Here is an 18,508-nt window from a genome sequence, read left to right as displayed (position 1 = left end):
ATGAAAATGAAAAATTCTATTTTGTTCTTACTGTGCTTATGAACACTTTGTCTTACTGAGTTTACAAATGCTAGATCTCTTCAAAGGATTGCCACATAGAGAAAGCAGCATAAATACCTATCTGCACCTTATCATTATACATGTATATATTATCAATATATACATTATGTATATTATACATATAATATACATCATATGCAAATAATTTTGAGACAATATGACAGATTTTAATTAAAACTCTTCCCCCCCCCCCCCCCCCCCCCCCCCCCCCCTCCAAAAATTGTGTTACTATCACTGTCAGGATTTCCAAACAGATAAAATTTGACTCTATGATTCAGTCCCAGAATTAGTAATTTCTTCTAGATGGTTCAACATTTTCCATTCCTCCAAGATTAGTAAAAGTTTGTGCAGTATGACAAATCACATTTCTAGTCAGGGCCAGCAGGCACTTGTGGAGAGAATGCCTTCTTTTCTCCAGTGAAAAAGGGAATTCTTGACTAGTTATTGACTGGTTGTATGTTCTGATGCTGAAGTAGACTATGCTACATGGAATATCCAGTTTAGAAACATTGTATATGTGAAGACTGCTTTAAAAGTAATGCCTCTTATTTTATGTGATGTTGTTCCATGATGTCAGAGGTGGATGTTGGTGGTACGGCAGTAGAGGCTGAATCTTCCTGTTGAGATTACATGTTGCAATGTGACAGATGGCAGTAGTAAGGCAGTCTGACAAAATGGCATCTGATATGGAAGTGCATATGAAGCAAAGGTGTGGAATTGAATTTCTCCATGTGGAGAAGATGGCACCTGGTAACATTCACTGACGCTTACTGAACATTTATGGAGACCAAACAGTGGATGTGAATGAAATGAGGCAGTGGGTGATGGATCTCAGCTGTTTTGACAACAATGTGGAAGACTAACCATGTTCCAGATAGCCATGAACAGCTGTCATATCATGAGGTGAAGAGCATCTTGATCATCTTATCTGTGCAAATTGGTGTCATAACCTAATTACTGTGTACTGTAGCTGAATGTTGGCTTCAATGAATTGGAAATGATTCCTCTAACATTTGAACATTGCATGTATCAGACAAGTATCACAAATGCTCACATAGAATCAGAGCGCCATATGCAAGTTCATCAGGACTTAATGGACAGTATGAGGCTGAAGGTGACAATTTCAAGAGTCAAGTCTGAGAAGACTACAGTCTCTGTTTTGCAACACAGTAGTACCAGGTGCATTACCAGCTTAAAAGACTGTGGAGCACCAGTATTACCAGTATTGGCTGGCTGTCCTACCACACCTACTGTATAGTTGAGATCTGGCACCTTCTCGCTTTCATCAGCTTAAACAGATAGAGGATGGACTGTGTGGCTAACTTCTTTCTACCAACAATGTCATAGCAGCTGTGAAACAGTGGGTCATCTCTGCTGGTGCAGCATGCAGAGTCTTCTTTGCTAGTGAAAACAGATAGCAAATGATAGTGACTATGTTGAAAAAGTGATCTGTAGCTGAGATCAGGTTCTATCAAATAATGTTATTGTACCCCTTGTACCTGTTGTAGTTTCCATTTAAATAAATGGGAGTCATTGCTTTTGAAGTGACCTGCACATATTTAAACAAAATTGACAATCCTGTTAAACTAAATTCCTGAGTTCTTATTTAAAAGTGAGATCTTAGCTGTCGCTGGAAGTTTGTCTCAAGAAGCAGATATTAAGGAAATAAAGTAAATTTACCAAACTGACTTGATTTTAAGAAATTTGTACTTAGATGTTGTCATTGCAATTCCTATTTCCTACTAGTTAACTGAAAGCTTTATGTAATTTCCAATAATGCATGAATCTTGACTCATATTGTTTGGCCCTTAGATAGATTTCTTCTAATTTCTTTTCAATGTCAGGAACCCTGTAGGCATTTAAAGAGATTTGCAATTTGTACTAGTCATATTATATAGAATAAGAGGAAGAGTCTGTGCTTGGTCTTCTGTTTAACAGGAAGGCTGTCTTCAACAGAAGTGCTCCACTGCTATTGCTTTGAAACATATCATTACAATCAGTATCATTTGTTCTATGCATTTTCAGCATCTGTGAAGCTGCAGCTGGTTACTGCTTTCTTCACTATCAAAGTGCTTTCAAGGACGTTGGGCTAGAAACTTCTAGGAGAATTTTATTAATTTTAAATCACAAAAATAGAGTTTTTCAGTTTTGTTTTCAAATGTAGGTCAATTAAGATATTAAAAATATTGGAGAAGGCTTGCCCACCATGGGAATGTGTTGATAAAATATGAAACATATTTAAAGGAAGGATATTCTTCTCATAATTTTGGTGATTCTTCATTGTTTTGATAGTTTTGATTGTTGTCTTTGTGATTTCCCTTTATTTCGCTGTTTTGTCCCTTTAAATGTTCATGTCTGACACAAAGCGCCTGCAGTTAATGAACTTACCTTCTGGATTTCACATTTGTAACACAAAAAACAGTCTTGAAAGAGGGATCTGGGGACGTTCTAGCTGCCTCTAATTTGTCAGCAACATTAAAAATGGATAAATTGTACTTAACTGATAGCCACTAGCCTACATTTTACTTGTATGAAACTTGGCACTGAAATCAAAGAAGTGGAAGTTTAAGTTTAGAAGCTGTGTTTTCCATGTCAGGAAGGGTTTCCAGTTCATTCTTGTGCAGAGACTCAGAATTTTTCTTTTAACAAGTATCTTGATCAGTTGTTGCATAGAGAAGATAAACCTCTAGTTGATATTCTACTCAGAGCAATAACTTGCTTTGAAACTTTTTAATAGATCAAGACACCAGAACTGAAATGTTTAATTTACACTCGGAACTGAATTATGTGAATACATTCAGAATTATTAAAGAGAATTTTTCCCACATTTGTGGTTATATTTATCTGTTGAGAGGATGATGAGCTGCAAAAGTGCTTGGCAGAATAGTCGTACTTCCTGTCCTAATAAAACAAAACTGAACTTGTCAACGTGTGAACATTCTTTACTTTCATTAGTATCAAAAGAGAGGTTCTCACTGATCATAGTAGATTTTGCTCTTGTGCAGGTCTATAGTTGAGCTATTTTTTGTGTTCTGATAGAAGTCATGTACATTTGAAATATTCTGTGCTGCTGTCACATTGCATATATGCTTTTTCCCTAGTATCACTGTTCTTCTTTCCTGAACATAGCAACTCTGAATGACTTTTTTTTGCACAGCCTTACTGATAGAATATGTGTTGAGAGATATGGGGTAGTTGCCTATTTCTTCCGATTCAATATAATTTGGCTGCTTATGTGATGTAGGTTCCTGATTTCATTCCACCTAGCTGGTGATTTCTCGAGATTATTTAATTGAGGTACTGAAGCACTTCACCATCTCAGGGTTGCCGAATATCCTTTTTCCAGCAGACAGGCTATGTTTTGGCAGAAGAATAACAAGTGAACAGGTTCAGGAATACATATATAGTCCCAACTGCACTCCAAAAAGCAGAATGTAAATGTTTATCTGTTGATTAAAAACCTGTCTGTTTTTGTTTATAGGACATTTTGGAAATCTGTGACAGCTGAAGACTGTACTATCTGATGTTTTTAGTAGGACTTCTAAGTTAATGTCAGAACAGCAGTTTATTGCTTTCTGCATTCTGGATTTGCAGTCTCATAGATACTGATGTCTGGGACTTCATGCCTAAATCTTATGATGGCATTTTCAAAGTAACATAAATATATTTCCTATATAAATATATTTAATTTATATATTTTTATATATATAAACATTATGTGTGTAAATAACACTGCTCTAATGAATGTTATGGCTTAATTTTTCTTTGGAGTTATTCTGAGAACTCTGGGTTAACTATGTATTTTGGTACACATGTTAAATTCTTTATTGCTGAAAAATTTAAAACAGTGGCTATGAACTATCAAAAGGCTCATATGCACACATAAATTGATGAAGTTTATGTATATACATTAACACATATGAAATATATTACATATTATATATGTATTATTTCATAATTTAAGCAGGCAGCCAATCTAAATATGTGAACTTTGATTGTCTCATGATACAGAAAGACTAATAATCTATTTATAACTGGAAAGGGATGTCATATACACTTCAAAGGCCCTGACATTAATTCCTATTGATTTTAGTAGTTTTCTCATCAGAGCTATCCTACATTTGAGACTTCATTTTTCAAGTCTAGAGAAATAGAATGCATGTTGCAAGATATGTATTTTTAACATTTGGAATTCTTGAGTGCAGCTCTTGGTTCTGTTATGGACTACTTACATATTTTTGAACACATTAGCTAGAATTTTGTCTTTGACTTCCCTCTGATGCAAAATGAAGGTAATTCTGCTTCATTTTCTTTTGAAAAACACTGTGATGTTCTTAAGTAGAAAGAATTATTCATTCATGATCTCATAATGTAATTATCTGTACTTTTCACTGTCATTTTTTCTATGTTATGTTCAAATTCTATGGCATACCACCTTGTTAATATGTTCAGGCTTCAGTAATTTGTGGAACCATGTGACACATTTCTAAACTGAGAGTTTTAGAGAGATCTTCGTCATAAGGTACTACTTCAGTTTCCTGAAACTTTTGAAGTTAAAACTTCAGATTTATTCTTTTCCCAAGCATCTGTAGTTGAATGTAAATTGGATGAATAATTGCCATTTCTGTGTTAGTGTGTGAGCTGGGTAGTTAAGAATCCAATGTATTATTAGAAATTCTTGAACACTGCTTTCACCCAAATATTGAACAAAGTATTTTAGAGTTGGAGAGACATTCCAAATGGAAGTTTCATTTGATTGCTCTGTTTTTGACTTGATAGTTTTATGAACCTTTCAAAATTTTATCTTGCATGCCACATCTTTACTAGCCTTTTGTGCCGCTGGTAACCCCTCATCTACGTAAAATTGTTCTGCATACATTCATGTCATTCTAATAATCAGATAACTTTTACAGCCTCTTGAATTACTCTCTAGAGATCAGAATCTATTAATCCATCAGAAAACAGGAGCAAGTTAAAGGGGGTTGTCTGCATGTTATGCTCTTTTAAAATGGAATGAACACAGGACTGTAAATTTTATTCCCATTGCTTTTATTGCCAGGCTGTAGTTCTCTACAGTCATGCTCCATGAGGGTTTGAAGTGTTTCCTTAATACAGAAGTATTAACACTTTCAGTTGTTAGCTAGATACTTTTGGATACAAAAATTTTACAATCTTGTCTAAAGTCATAAGGAATTTGTGGTGGAAAAAGAGCAAAGCTTTTCATGTCTTCATCAAATCGTCCTATTTAAATCATCTGAAAATTCTAGTGATTTTCAAGAAAACCATTCTAGATCTTAATATACTGTTGCCTTTAAAGAGAAGGTACGTATATTGTTGTTTTTGTGACTCATTGTATAGAAAACAGGAAAATGTCTCGTAATGAAGGACAGTAGGATGGAACCTGCTGGCTACTTGCATTATGCAGAAAGGAAAGGAGGCTATAGTATGCATCAGAAAGCTCTCTCATTGTCTTTGGCTGTGGAGAAAATGTTTGTGAACAATGCAGAAGTATAACAGTCTACCCTCTTGCTTTGCTAATACTATTTTTTTTCGGTAGTGAAGTTAGAGTTATCTGGAAGAACTGCTAAGCAACACTAATGCTAGGTCTATCTGAATCAAAATTAATTCTTTAGATTCTCTTGACTGTCACCCTTTTGGGTGCTTGAGAGAATTTAAGAAACAGATATAACAAGTCAGAAAGAAGTCATAAGATGCTGGAGAAAACACTGTGGTGGCATGAATTACCCTGATATGTTAATCAGGTTACCAGGGACAATCTGACACCAGTAGGCCGTATGATATTAGGGAATTTATTTTGTCCATCACAAATAAAATGAAAACATTCATTTTCCATTGAGGGTGTGATAGTCATAATGAGCAAGTTGGAAATTTTGAACTTTAAACAAATAGATTTCTATTTTTGTGGTGCTTGGAAGCCTGAAAGAGTGGTGGACACTGCAAAGAGAAGGACAAAGGTTCTTCCTCATGGCCTAGACTTACTGTCTCACAGAGAAACCAGATAGCATGGAAAATGCTCTCTTGAGGGGTTCCCTGGATGTACAATTATTAGAGCATGAGGGATGGGGAAAGAATGTTTGGTACTAAATTTTTGTACAAATAAACATGCGCAAACATGAATTCTGTTTCAAAAAGTCAAAAAATATGTGGGAGTGATGTTTTTTGCACTGGATAAGGGAGTAGAAAGCAAGATGTAGTACAGGAACAGGGAAAAGAAGTGGGACAACAGAAAAATGGCAACTAGCAAAAAAAAAAAAATCAAGGAGTCTGAATACTTGCAAGGCAAAGAATTAGAAAATACGTGAAATATAGGAACCATTCAGTTTATTATTTCTTTGAAAGGCATACAGTAATTTGAAATAATTAATTAAAGTGACGGCTGAATGTATTATTAAATATTGTTGAAAAATATTAGTGAAGGAAGTAAAGAGGAGTAACTACAGAGAGAAATCACAAAACACATTGCATAGCTTTCAGTTGAAGTAATAAAGGGCATGTCATAGAATCGCAGAATCATGGAATGATTTAGGTTGAAAGGGACACCAGGGATCATAGAGTTCCAACCCCCCCACCACAGGCAGGGCCACCACCCTCTGCATCAGATACTAGACCAGGTTGCCCAGGTCCCTGTCCAACCTCATCTTAAACACTTCCTGGGATGAAGCATCCACAGCCTCTCTGGGCAGCCTGTGGCAGCGCCTCATCACTCTCTCTGTGAAGTACCTCCCCCTGACATCCAACCTAAACCTTCCTTCCTTCAGCTTAAAACCATTCCCTTTAGTCCTATCACTATCTACCCTTTTGTAAAGTTAATTTCCATCCTTATAAATACTGGAAGGTTGCAACAAGGTCTCCATGAATCCTTCTCTTCTCTAGGCTGAAGAAGCCCAGCTCCTGCAGCTTGTCTTCATAAGAGGGGTGCCCCAACTGTCTTTGCATCATGAGTTGATGAATGAATATACATATTTATGTATATTTATATGTGAATGTATATCTTAATGGACTTACAATGCATTACGCAGTCAAATACTTCTGAGGGTATTGTTATAGTAATATAGATTTTATTTAAAAATTGATTTAAAGGGGAGTAATTGAAAACAACAATATCTTGACTTACTAGAGTCACTGGAGAATGACAGGATTAATATATTCCTAGTTGAGCTATTATTGCACTATCTCGTTTTTCTGATTACACACAGTATTGACACTAAAATAAAAAGAGCAGAAAATGAAATTAGGGGTAAGAGAAACTGTTCCTGAGTTAACTGAAGCTGTCAGTGTGCTGGCTGGCATGTTGGAGAACAGTCAGTATTTGAGCTAAGTTAAAAAGGTATGCTAAAAAAAAAAAAAAAAAACCCTAAAATTTATTTAGACAAAACAAGAATAACAGGAAATATTAAGTCACGTATACTTGAGAAAGCTGTGAAAGGTGATGCTCAGCATGTTAGACTACCAAGAAATTTACTGACTGACTCGGTTTTAGACTGACTCGGTTTTAAGAGCTAAGAGTGTATTATGTGTACTAAAAAATATTTGAAGCTGGGTAGTACTAGCAATGATATACAGATGAAAATCTGCAAAAAAAGGCAATAATATAAAGTATATTCAGAAAAGCAAGGATTTGAAGAATGTTAGCTAAGGAAAGTATATCTGTTGCACAATGTGAATACAGACTATAATAGAAATTTTGCAGTCCAAAGTAGCTTCCATAAAATCTCTTTGCAAATTCAGGTAATAGCCCTGTATGTCTGCAATGAGAACTAGAATACAAATAATGAAGGTAAAGGAAACAAATTATTTGCAAGAACTAAAGAAAATAGATATCTGAAATACTAACACCTAGACAAAAACTGATAAAATATCAGCAGCTTCCTTTGTGGCCTGCTAAAGGAGGTAATAACTGAATTTCCCTGCTCTAAATTCTTTTAGTCTAAAATATCTGTAAGTGAAGAAAAACTCTATGGTGTATTGTATGTCCAGAGCTGTTCTGTCTCAAGAATTAAAATATACTTCTCACCTGTAAGCTACACAGGGATCTGGAAACCATCCTATACATTATTTAAGTCTTCAAACGTATTGACCTTATTGAACGGCTTGGTGCATACTAAATAATGGAATATCAGCAGCCTGAAAATGCTAGTATTCTACTTTTTTCCAAGTTATGAGATCATCACCATATACACTGAAGATTGGAAATCTGGTTTGATTCAGTTTTCAGCCTGAAGGTGCTGAAAACTTTCTCATCACGGAGCCCAGATCAGTAGGCTTAACTAGTTTTTTGTTGTTCTTCTAGGAAAGACTGGCAAGGCATTTTCTGCACTTGCTGCTTTTCCTATTGAAGTGGGTCACTATTTAAGAAGAACACATGATAAATGCTACAGAAGGAAAGAAAAAAGAAAAGAGTGAAAATATTACATGGGGGATAGTGCAGATGTTGAGAATTAGAGTCCTGGAGGGCTTGGTGGCTAGTTGAAAGGCAGTGCATTTTAATTGAAATGCTTGTTGTATTAAAGGTTAAGAACAAACACTCCTGTCCCCATCCTCCCCCCTCCCCCCCCCCAAAAAAAACTCCTCCAAAAAACCAACAACAAAAAAACGACCCAGTGGTAAACTGGAAATCCTGCTTTCATCTTTGTTTTATCTCAGTTTGACTAACACATCTCTTCCATTTCTGTTGAATTTCTTCTGTATGTTTTGGTTGTCAAAATATAGAAGTGATAAATGACTTCAGAAAGCCAGCAAAAAATCTGTATGTGGCTTGTACATAGCGCAGCATGTGCAAGCTGTTATAAATGTTAATATCTCCGTCACTTTCTCAGTTGGTAAAACCGACTTCTCTGAGTTAACTCCTTTTCACTGAGATATGGGTTTGGGTTAGAATCATCACTAATCAACTTGATCTAAAAATAATTTAACAGAGATAGAATAAGTAAAATACAGATTCTTAAGACACAGTGAAGGAAATGTGCAAATAAAGATATTTTTAACCAAAAGATGCCAGTAAGAAAACATTGTAAAAAAAAAAAAAAATAAAGGAAAAAGCCACATATCACTATAGCTTTCTGGGGAGTGGGGATGGGGGGAAATCAGTTTAAATTCACGCAGAATACCACTTTGCACATATGTGGTAAGAATTTCTTCTATGACATATTTTAATAGCTGCTACTGATATTCCTAATTCTTTCCAAGCTTACAGAATTCCTTTAGCCACCAAGCAGCAACTGATTTGTAGACTGATTTTCTCTTTATCTGTGACCCAAAGCCAGTTCCATGTTGGGGCAATAAATAAGATGATTTTGCTGTAAGCCAATATGAAGGCTTGGTTTATTTGCAATAAGTCTTTGATCAGGACTTCTGTAAATTAAACTATCTTCATCTGAGGAAAAACACAATTGAAGAGAAGAGCTGGCCATTAACGTTTTAATATTTGTGAACTATTACTCATTTCTTAGATTTTTTCTTTATCCCTGGCAAGTGTTTTTATTTTGATCGTGTTGATACATGACTGGAAACTTATGGTAATGTGTGTGATACATATAATTAACTTTTTTTAAAACTGTAATTAAGTCTACAGACAAATGTATTTTAAAAATGTTTTACGGCCATGTTGCCAATCCAACCCATTGTTGTGGTCTCTGTTAACTGCATCTTGTCATCAGACAGTAACAAATATTTTTCAAACTGAAATCTCTATAAATTTTTCAATTTAAATCAAAATTTTCAATTAAAGTACTGCGATAAGACAGTGTGGGTTTAAAAATGATTGTCTGTTAATATTTAAATATAAAATAAAGAATTCTGTGTGAATGATAATATTGTAGGGGTTGTGCACTTAGAGAGTGTGCACTTAAATTTGAGTGGCTACTATGTCAGCAGGGTTAATACATAAGAATATGAGAAGTTAGAGTGAAGATGAGATAGGGAAATGAGTCCAGGAAACTGTTTTGCACTGTAGCCAAAATGAATGTCCAGGGAAAAACACTAGAAGAAGGCAATATGAAGCGAAACTTTCTTACTCTCTGTTGATTTATAATTCAGGAACTTCCTGAGTCAGAGTCTTTTGTTGTGTCTATTTACGCTCATAGTGGTTAGGCTACCCACAATCCTTCCAGAACTATGAGCCTACTGGCAGTGTCTCAGTATGTAAAGCATTGCCCACAGTCAATAGAGAAAGACAGAATTATGGAGTACTTAAGTCAAGTAGAGATATCTGACTTCTTGTGACCAGATGGAATATGTACAAATATGTTACGTATAGTTTTCATATAGAAAAAAGCTTGGTGAGGTGAGAGGTTATACACTGAAATTCAGATACCAGTTTATTCCTGTCATTCACTGACTGTTCATTTTATCTGTAGATTTCATAACTCATTCTACTGCCACTTTAAATTTTCAAGACTCTTGAGTAAGTAGCTAACTTTCTATGTCAGTTTTATCTCTGTAATGAGGCTTACTCATATTGTGTTCTGGTTTTGGTATATTCTGAGAATCAAAATTTATGCGCCAGGGAAGAGAAAGAGAAGAATGCAAACTACTGCAAAATCTTTGTGGATGAGGAATTTTCAACACATTTTTTATTAACCATAATCCTTTATTAGACCTCACAGAGGTGTAAGCTATACATACAAATACATTAGAAAGATACCCTCTTAACAGTAATGCTTCACATTTTGGACCTGATACCAAGAGGGCTGCAAACATTTCAGTACATTCTACAAACCAAAGGGTGCGTTAGCCTTTATGTATACAGAGTGACAAAGCCCTTTACTGAAATCAAAGTAGATAAAAGTGAAAAATCAGTCAACTACCTCTTCCAGCCTTTACCTACCATAAAAGCATATAAAAGCCTTTAAAAGCATGAATACACTATTACTTATGGAACAAAGTTTTGAGTTGTAGACAGCTTGTAGAGACAGGGGAAGAGAATGGTCAAGATGACATTACATGAACTGCAAACTAGCAAAAATTCTTGATTTTTTTTTTAAGTTTATACATACTAGGAGCTCTGTCTTTTGATTTCTTGGTCATTACTAGAAAAGCTTTTAAGTGCTAAATGGGGAGAATAGCGCAACAAAGACATTGTTGAGGTATTTGGGGGATTCTGCAACACAATGATGTTACATACACAGTATGAAATATTATTTGTCATCAAGTAGTGACATTGTATTATGAGTAAGCACAAGAAAATTAAAAAAAGAAAGAATAAATCCAGTTAGAACTTTAATAGAGAGTTTAAATTGCTTTTAGTTAATGAACACTTAACAATTGTCACTGTTTCATTTTAATGACTTGAAATGTTAATAGTAGAGTTATTCAGTAGTGAAATCAGAAATTCATGTATCCACATTCATGCCTGCATCATTGAAACCGCAGTTTTAGACAGGATACCAGAGGAAGTCCAAAAGCAAAGGGATAGAAGATAGTTAATGTTTCTATTTAAAAGGGTGATCTCTGAAAAATAAGTGCTATTGGTCGCTTCAGTTAGCACTTCTGGGTGTCTTGTGCAGATAAGTTGGTGGGAGAGGAAGCCCATGTGTTATCTGATGATAAGCAGCAGATGGTGCTGCTTCTTCTAGTTTGTTTCCAAAAATTCGGAGGATTGATAAATGTTTGTTATTCAACCCATAGACTCCAAGAATTAAGAAACTGTAAAACAGGACTATCACATTTTGACAAAAGCAATATGAAGTATCATACTAGAGCTAAAGCTGTTTAGAACGTTATCAGTATCATTATGCTTTCAGTGGAGACACTAATTTGATGAGACAGTTTGATCAGGCAACTATTATGATTATACACTTTTAACAATGCTTTATTTTTTCATCTTGCACTGGATTTCTATAGAATTCAGTTGAAATAATTCCTTAGAAATGGTTATAACTCAAAAGGTAAGGTTTATCTACTGTATCATGCAGTGTAGCTTGCATGTGCTTTATTATATTCAAACTTGTTTCTAAGTGGAAATAGTGAAGAGTATCATACTTATATAGTATTCATATCAAGTCAATTTTAAATCCTAATCTAAACTTTAAAAAAAGATATATTTAAGATAGAATACATCTCCATGGATGAAAAAAGGCCGTTCTGTCTCTTTCATTGGCAGCATTTTATTGGTCTTCTTTGCCTCTAATCACTGCAGAAGTGAATTTTTCGTACCACTGATGAGGTTAATGCCAGTAAACCAGAAATAATGGAATATTCATTTGATTTCAAAATGTACAAAGTTAGATATTTCACTATAAAATATAAATTTCACATAATCAGTTGTATTTATAGTTATCTGGTTAAACTTTTTCTTTAACACAAGAGTACATGAAATGTGATTTTATCACCAAGATAGAGGACAGTCCTGTTTGTTCTGCATTTATTTTGCTGTTGCTTACCAAGCAATGAGATGGTATTAACAAATGTAAAATACAGTAAGGTGGAATGTCTTTGATTTCAATTAAAAATGGTTCATACCTTTACAATATGAAGAAGAAAATCTTTCAACCACGTTTATGCTGATTTTAAAAACTTCTATCAAGTGTGAATGTAAATATTGTAAATGGATATTTATAACATTAGTTGGAAAGATTTTTTAGCAGCAGAAGTATAACATTGATTTTTTGAGTTTTGTGAGCAAGGGTGGCAAAATAAGGAGTCACTGAAGAATACAGAGATATCAAAAAAGTTATAAAAATTTTTGTATATATGAATTTATAGTACTAAGTCTTTTCCACTTCTGAAATCACTAAGGGTAATATAGAAAAACATATATTCTACTTGTAAAGAGCATCTAATTGATGAATAATAGAGGAGATATTATTAAATGACAGAAATCTTAATTCTTCCCTGTATTACACATTATTCTTAATTTGAAAGGACACATGCAGTTAAAAAAAATCTCATCTAACAGAAGTCATCCAGAGAAGGACGAAATAGAATTCTTAAGTTGATATTTCCAAAATAAGGTATTCAGAGTTTGTATTTTACACCCATACTTAAACAGATAAATAGATTTGCTTGATGACAGCAGAGAAGAGTCTCATGATATCAAAATGAAGTGATTTCTTGAGGTGTGAAAAACAGATGTTGGATCTATCTTGTGACACCCATATTATACACTGTTCTTCCAATTGGATTATTGAAAATAATCCATGTGAAATAATACGTAAAAAGTAACAAATTCAAATTTTACTTGAGAGGAAAAAGAATAAAAGCATAATATACATGCCCACACATGTACACATACACACATTCTAACAACATATATATACATATATAATATATATATGTATATATACATATGCACATACAAGTACACACACCCTTTATATAACTAAGATAAAATTTCCTAATGTAAGATAAGCATCAGGGAGGTCCTTCTTGTTTTGGTCTCTGCTAGACTGGTATCTCTTTACTGTACTATATGTAATCAAGTTTCAGATATTCTTAAAACACCCTTCATGTAAAAAATCAAAGAAGATTTATATCAGATACTGTGCGTTTGGACAGTTTAAGTCCAGTAGAATATTACGATGCTGTGACAAGCAAAATGTATAATGTAGGATTAGAATGAGTAAAAACTTTGTGTTAATGACTGCTTTACTTAATGTTATTTTCATGCATGAATTGGATAATAAGTAATCTCATCAAGGCAAATTATTTTTGTGGATTGTACCCAAGAGGAAAAATTTCAGTCACTCGAAGGCCTCATCTCCTCCTCCTTTCCCCTACTCCCCAAATAGAAACAAAGTGAAGCAAGGCAAAACAATCCCCCAAAGTAACAGACAAATAATAAAAATTACGTTCCGATGGTGTTTTAACTAGATTTACTGGGGAAGGAGGAGGGAGGAATGAATGTTGTTTTTGAATATAAGAATGGTATTTGGAAGACTTGTTTTTACTAAACAGTATCCTTAAAAGAGGGACCAGTGTTGAGTCCCCAAATAAATTATTACTATTCCTTTTCAAACTAAAAATAGAACATTTTAAATATATTGATTTTTACCTTTATCAGAAAATCAGTATTCTATCTAGCCTACAGGTTCCAAGAATCTCTACTTGGGCTTAATTTACCATCATTTAAAAAACAAAACAAAACAATGAAATGTGTAATTTTGCACATTAAGATGCTCATAGTGACCACATAAACTTTTTAAAAAAATTCACAGACTATTAGCCATATATTTCAACTTTTTTCACAATTTGAAACTGGTGAGAATTAAAAATAGCAACAGTTTCATTTAGGAATATATTGTTTCTTCATTCCTTGATAAGGTTAAGTTCATTTTTTGTCCTGCTTTTAAAAAATAGTGACTCCTCTGGGGCATACCATGGAAAGCAATCAGGTACAAGAGAAAGTAATCAGATATAAACAAAAGCTTGTGTTCAATAAGAATCTCAATTATGTAATGCCACTGACTTTAAGCCAAACTCAACACTGATTTCAGTCTGGATCGTGTCTTAAAAATCTTTGGTATGGTACAGAATTTTTTCAGTAATCTGAACAGATTTTCAGTCATTTTCGTTGTTCTTTGACTTTAAATGCTTTTCTTCATATGTGTTTCAGATTTGAGAAAAGATTCAGAATTCAGGTCTATGAATGTTTATATCTTTTTAAATCTTTTCTCATGCTCCATCCCCATGGATTTAGGATTTCTTTTTGGATTTAGGATTTCATTTTGGAGTGAAAAAAAGTTGAAAAGTTATGGCTAGTTGTATTCCTATTTCAATAACCATACCTATATAAGTGTCATTTTCATACATTAAAAAAATATTTATGCTTTCTTTTATATTTTAGTCAAGTACTTTCTTAAACAAAACAATAGCACCACTTTGGCATTGTTGGCCAAATCAGTAAAGGAAAAGCAAATATACATGCATTTTTATGATCTTGTCTTATCATATACTTGCTTATTAAAATGGAGAGCCAGGAGGACACAGTGCTTGACCTAGAGTCTTCATCAGTCACTGCTTAGCATTGATACTAACTCAACACCTATTTTCTGGAGCAGGTGGAATTGGCTGCTAGTTATGAATGGAATTCGGTTCTGCAAAGGAAGCTTTAATTTCCTTGTCTCTCTATGTTAAATGGTTTCAATAAGTCTCATACCAGTATTCCATACAGATATGAGTGTGTATATGTAAGTACATTTAGAGCAGAATATTTATTCATTTTCCATTCAAAATCTTAATGATTATTGTTTTTGTGACTCACATTTTTCTACTTTGAAAGAGATATATTAACTTCAGAGGGTTTAGATGTGAATAACTTTTGAACAACTGAGAATAATGAGGCTTAATTAACTTTTTTACATTTGCACTTTAGTGACATTCTGTATAGTAATTAGAGTTTTATGTCAATTCTAGAATGTAAAAATCTGTGACTTCTGTCATGTGTATTGCATGACATGGAAGGATGGAGAGCGCAATTTTTTTTTTATCACTTAAGTGATTTAAGAGAATAAATCATATCTAGTAGAACAACTGTTCCTAAATATCTGGAGTGCTTTTGAAAATCTCTAATTAAGAAATTTTTCAAGTCAGACTACTTTGTACATTTGGGGGGGAGATGTTTTGGCTTATACTTCAGCTTCTTTAAGTAGCGGATTAATTGAGATTATTAAGCTAATGCAGTCCTTTTTCTTTCTCACTGACTGGCATATCATGTGCTCACTGCCTTATGACTGGAGAATTTTTGTGCAAGTATACATACCCCATCTATGTATTTCTCACCTCTATGGTGGTAGATCTAGTCTACATTTTGTGATACTGTTTTTTCTCTAGTAATGTCAAGTGTTACCTTTGAAGTTAGAAACTATTCATTATTAAAGATATTCTTTCAAGAATTGCTGGGATTTGTTTAGACAGTTGTCAAATTCTAATGTTAAATATCACTGTCTATAAGAAATATTTTAGATTATAAATAATGTCTCATTCTTAGAATGCATTTAAGAATTCATAGCAACTATTTAAATTAAAGCCACTTCCCTCTGCATCCCTCCCACACACACACACAAAACAACAACAACAACAACAAAAAAGCCTATTAAGACCATGACTGATAACAGATTTGCTGCAACTTTGTATGGAATTGGTAGTAAATATGTACGTACCTAATTTAGGTTAGCTTCCCCATCTACTTCTTTGTAACTTCATTTTTTGACATACCTATCACAGTCAGTGACAGCTGTGGCTGAGTAAAATACTCAGCCACTGTTCTGTTTTTACATTGTAATGGTAACCTAGTATGCACAAAAGCATGCTTTTCCTAGAAGGGAAATGATTTAAAGAATTACACAAGAAAATATTGCCCTTTTCTTGAAAGAAATACGAAACTCAAATTTCCTAAGGAGAAATAAAATAGGAATTAATTTGTTACACTTTTAAGACCTACATTTCCTGTCTGGTTCACAAGAAACTCTTGATGAACTGGGCAATATATAATCTACAGAGATTCTTCTGTATTTTAATCAATTCAGTCCACCCCCATAGATGCGGTAGAAGATGAGGCAGCTTTGAGCCTTTAGAGACAAATATTGCCTTTACAAATCGGATCTAACATCTTTCTAATTGCTCCCCTCACACCATATTCCTGATGCCCACTTTGAGTCTGACCAAGGGATATCTCTTTCCTTGCTGCATGCAGGGTAGTGAGGTGGAAGAAGTCACATGGAACCATGCTGCAGTTCTGCAAAGGATCAAGCAGTGCCTTCTCCCCAGCATTCTCTTTCCTTCTCTCACGTTTATTTATTGTTCATTCTAGGACATTGTTGGCTATCTATCCACCTTTACTGCATGGTTAATCTAGCACTGAATAGATTCACAAAAATGGGGCAGAAGAAAGTGTTGTTAATGTTAGAATCAATGCACTGCATATCAAGCTTATATGTCAGATATTATCTGGAAATATATTAAATGTCTCCTACAAAGCTTTTAAAGTCACAGTTTGAAGGCCATTATGGTTTTTATCTTTTCTTGAAAACTTTCTACACCGTAATTTGGTGATTAGCTTAGATTTTCTGATTTACAGAGAGATGCAGTGGGCTGATTAACAGCCATTTCAGTCACGTCAGATTTTGGGAAGTGATGAAATGGTAGAGGACCTGATTAACCTTCAAAAATATTTGAACAGAATTCTGATATTTCAGAAAGATTTAGGCCTTGATGTGCTACCTTTTAAAGTTATTTGAAAACTCTTTTATTAATTGTCTTTCCTGCACCTAGTCATCTATAAATCTGTGTTTCATGTAACCGGGGGAAAACACCATCATTCAATCAGCTAAAAGAAAAAAAAAGCAAAATGTCTGAATTTCTTTTGTGAAGATGGAAGTTTTCTCCATATTGGAATCCATAACCGTTTTAGTAATTTAAACCAAATATTCACATCATTATTTTATTATTTGAACTTCATGTTTCCATATTTGCTTTTACCTATTACTGTTTTGGCCAGACCCTTTCATATAACAAACTATAAAATAGCACCGTTGTACTATAAAACAGAGATTTTTACATATTGTTTGATATATGCGTATTATTGATATGCTAAATTTTACATACTGCATTATATGGAGGAAGAAAAAAGTTACCTATACTGTTGCAAATAATTACCTGGAAGAATCATTAACGCTTTGAGAGCCTATGTATGCTGTAACTGCTTTTAAAAATCTTTTGTCTCACAAGTTGCAGTAAACTGCATCTTTGCAAGAGAAGGAAAAATAAAGCTGTCTTAAAACAATTGTATCTGTAACCCATGTTCTGTCAGAATGGCACAGATGGAATTAATGGATGTTCAAAACTGTATATGTTACCTTACTGCTGCTGTTACTGGGAATGTCGGACTGTGCAAATATGAAGGGGTAGACAAACAATGTTATCAGACGCTGTAGAACAAACAGCCTGTTGCTTGTATAGAAGTGCAAATAAAAAAACACCACTTAGACAAGGCTGATGAATGACTCCAGCAGCCAGTGTTCATAGGTTAATTTAGTGCAATTGGATCCATCAAAGGCCCATAAATTTGTAGGCTTTTGAGGGGCACAGGACTTTAAGAGATTTTGTGCAGGACATCTAAAAGAGGTTAACACACAGTTATATATCAACCACAGATTTTTTTTTCGCTCTGAGTTGGTTAAAATGTTCTGTTTTCTAAAAGACTTAATATTGGAATGTTTAGTTGCATTGTTCACCGGGAGAATGCCCATTGGTTGAGATTGCATCAAGCTTATTAAACCATAGTTTTTTTAGTCTTCCAATGTTTAACAAATAATTTATTTACAGCAAAGTATCCTGCAGATGGCACATTCATTCTTCGTTCTTTTGGATGGCGTGATCTTACATTCTGTAGTTTCTGTTTCCTGTGTTCCCTCTACTTGTATTCTTCAAATGCAGTTCCTGAAGATGTTAAAAAAAAAAAAAAAAAAAAAAGTCATTCCAGAAAGAATTT

General features: G+C 34.1%; 1 protein-coding gene across 1 annotated transcript in view; it reads right to left on the bottom strand.

Moving 5' to 3' along the window:
* Positions 1-10,628: 10,628 nt before the first annotated feature.
* Positions 10,629-18,508, bottom strand: part of IGF1 (insulin like growth factor 1) — a 55,517-nt gene continuing 47,637 nt past the window's right edge. The window contains exon 4 of the mRNA XM_048960856.1: positions 10,629-18,456. Coding sequence (XP_048816813.1) covers positions 18,397-18,456 — 60 coding nt within the window. The 3' untranslated portion in view covers positions 10,629-18,396. The remainder of the gene's footprint in view (positions 18,457-18,508) is intronic.

Source organism: Lagopus muta, chromosome 1 (genome assembly GCF_023343835.1).
Source record: "Lagopus muta isolate bLagMut1 chromosome 1, bLagMut1 primary, whole genome shotgun sequence".
Classification (NCBI taxonomy): Eukaryota; Metazoa; Chordata; class Aves; order Galliformes; family Phasianidae; genus Lagopus; species Lagopus muta.
This window is presented reverse-complemented; position numbering and strand designations above follow the sequence as displayed.